Source organism: Babylonia areolata, chromosome 19 (assembly GCF_041734735.1).
Source record: "Babylonia areolata isolate BAREFJ2019XMU chromosome 19, ASM4173473v1, whole genome shotgun sequence".
NCBI classification, from domain to species: Eukaryota; Metazoa; Mollusca; class Gastropoda; order Neogastropoda; family Buccinidae; genus Babylonia; species Babylonia areolata.
In genome coordinates, this window is record NC_134894.1 from 5807751 (window position 1) to 5810250 (window position 2500).

Genomic DNA, 2500 nt, shown 5'->3' on the forward strand with positions numbered 1-2500 from the left:
AGACAGATGGAGATGACTCACGCGGATGAGCTGGGAGAAGGTGGAGGTGGGCTGGTTGTCGATACAGCTGGTGAAGTTGGTCCACGTGTCATTGGTAGCCGGGTTGAAGTACCACGTGCCGTCCTCCTGGCACGTGCGGCTCGCGTTCTCTGCACGTGCACGTGCACAGCGAAAGTCAACGTGGGGAAGGGGGGTGTGGGGGGGGGGGTCGCAATGGCTCACATGTGCGGTGTTCAAGGTCAAAGTGGGGGTCAAAATGGCTCACATTCGAGGTTCAAGGCCAAAGGGGCTCACATGTGAGGTTCAAGGTCAAAGTGGGATCACAACGGTTCACATGTGGGGCTCAAAGGTCAAAGTGGGATCACAATGTTTCACATGTGGGTTGTCCAAGGTCAAAGCAGGGTTACAACGAGGAGTGTCCGAGATCATATTAGGGTCAAAGTGGCTCACATGTGGTGTTCAAGATCAAAGTGGGATCAACATGGTTCACGTGTGGGGGTGTCCAAGGTCAAAGTGGGGTCACACGGGGTTCAAAGGTCAAAGTGGGATCACAATGGTTCACATGCGGGGTAGCCGAGATCACACTGGGGTCAAAGTGGTACACATGTGAGATCCATGGTCACAATAGAGTCACAGTAGGGTCCCCACAATAACATGCTTATGAGGTACGTCAAAGGTCCAAAGTGAAATGGAGTCCAAGGTCAGAATGGGGTCACAATAGCATTCTTGTGGGGTCCAAAGTCAAAGTGAAGTCATGGTAATAACATATATATATGGGGTCTTATGTCAAGGTGGAGTCACAATAGCATACACACGAGGCCCAAGGTCAAAGTAGGGTCATAATAATAGCATGTATGTGGGGTCACAATATCATACACATAAGGGCCAAGGTCAAAGTGGGTACACAATTGCGCAAATGTCCGAAATCGAAAGTAAAACGACACTTAAGACATGATGACAATGTCGATGATATATCCCCCCCCCCCCCAACCCCCGCCCTCCTTTTTTTTTTTTTTTTTTTTTTTTGACGATTATATGTAAGCATTCGTGTGTTTTAAACATAAGTTTTCGCATACACGGACATACTCGAATCACAAACCCCGTACACACACACACACACACACACACACACACACACACACTTCTAACATCACTAATATCACTGATAGTGAAAAGACGTTAAACTAAAGAGTGAACACACACACACACACACACACACACACACACACACACACACACACACACACGTCTGATATCACTGATAGTGGAAAAAAAAGACGCTAAACTAAAGAACGAACACACACACACACACACACACACACACACACACACACACACACACACGGTCACTCGCTACTACTACTACCACTACTCACGGTCTAATCTGAACTTGTCAATGTAGTCCGGACAGGGTTGTACAGACACAGTGCCCGCCCGTGTCTCTGGCCAGCACATCAGCCTGTCCCACACCCACGGGCAGTACGAACCTGGAACGTAGCCACGCAGGAAGGAGGAATTTGTGCTTACTGTCCCGTCACACATATCGGTAATTGAAGACATTTTGTTAAAATATTTATGAATACATTTGAGTATTATCGGTTAGAAGGGGGGGGGGGGATGTGAATGAATGGAGGGTTGGGGGAAACTGGGTAAATGAGGGTGAAATGAGGGTGAAATTTAAAAAAAAAGAAAAAAAAAATCTAAATACAATTACAGGAAATTACTTAAAGGACTTCGTAAAAAAGAAGTCGTTAAACTGACAAGCGAAACAACTGATAATGAATGCAAAAAGTCAAGTTTTGAGAATAATCAAAGAGAATATTTATTGTTTGAAATTAGGTATTTATTGCACTCCCTATTTGTGAAGGGTACAAATGTTGATTTTTGTTGGATACCATCCCACATTGGATTCCTTTATAACGTAGCCATGCAGTTTTTATTTGATTTGATTATTATTTCATTTTATTTTATCTTCATAAAAAAAATCATATTTTTTATCTCATTGTGCATACTTTTATTTCATTCTACTATATTTCATTAAATTTCTTTAACTGCCTTTTCATGGACAGACCAAAATAATACAAACACGATGAATTCGACACGACAAACAAGAAAATCCGACATTAACCCTTTGTCTGCTGAACAATGACAATCGAGATCATTGTGGCACGAATTTGAAGTCCATGAACTCTTTGCATTATTTCTATGTTGTGTAATTGAGGTTTTGCTGGGGAAAAAAAGCAATGCAGTTCAAAGTAGAAGTAGTCCAACAAATAAAGAATGATCGCTGACGTGTAGCGTATATTGATTTGACCGAACGCAGTGACGCCTCCTTGAGCTACTGATACTGATACTGGCTGACGTCCTGACTTGTAAAGCTTAAGTTTTATTTCAGACAACAGTCATGTCAGTCCTACACTGACGGAGAATACACATCAACAGCAGTAAAAGCGGTTGTTAAGTCCCTGTTGTGATGTTAAAAAAACAAGAGAGGCAAGGC

General features: G+C 43.1%; 1 protein-coding gene across 2 annotated transcripts in view; it reads right to left on the minus strand.

Moving 5' to 3' along the window:
- LOC143294043 (secretin receptor-like) overlaps positions 1-2500 on the minus strand; it is an 88100-nt gene that overhangs the window by 63460 nt on the left and 22140 nt on the right. For both annotated transcript variants that reach the window (XM_076605457.1, XM_076605456.1), the window contains exons 3-4: positions 1377-1487; positions 22-149 (exon numbers count right to left, since the gene is read on the minus strand). In XM_076605457.1, the coding sequence (XP_076461572.1) occupies positions 22-149; positions 1377-1487 (239 nt within the window). The remainder of the gene's footprint in view (positions 1-21; positions 150-1376; positions 1488-2500) is intronic.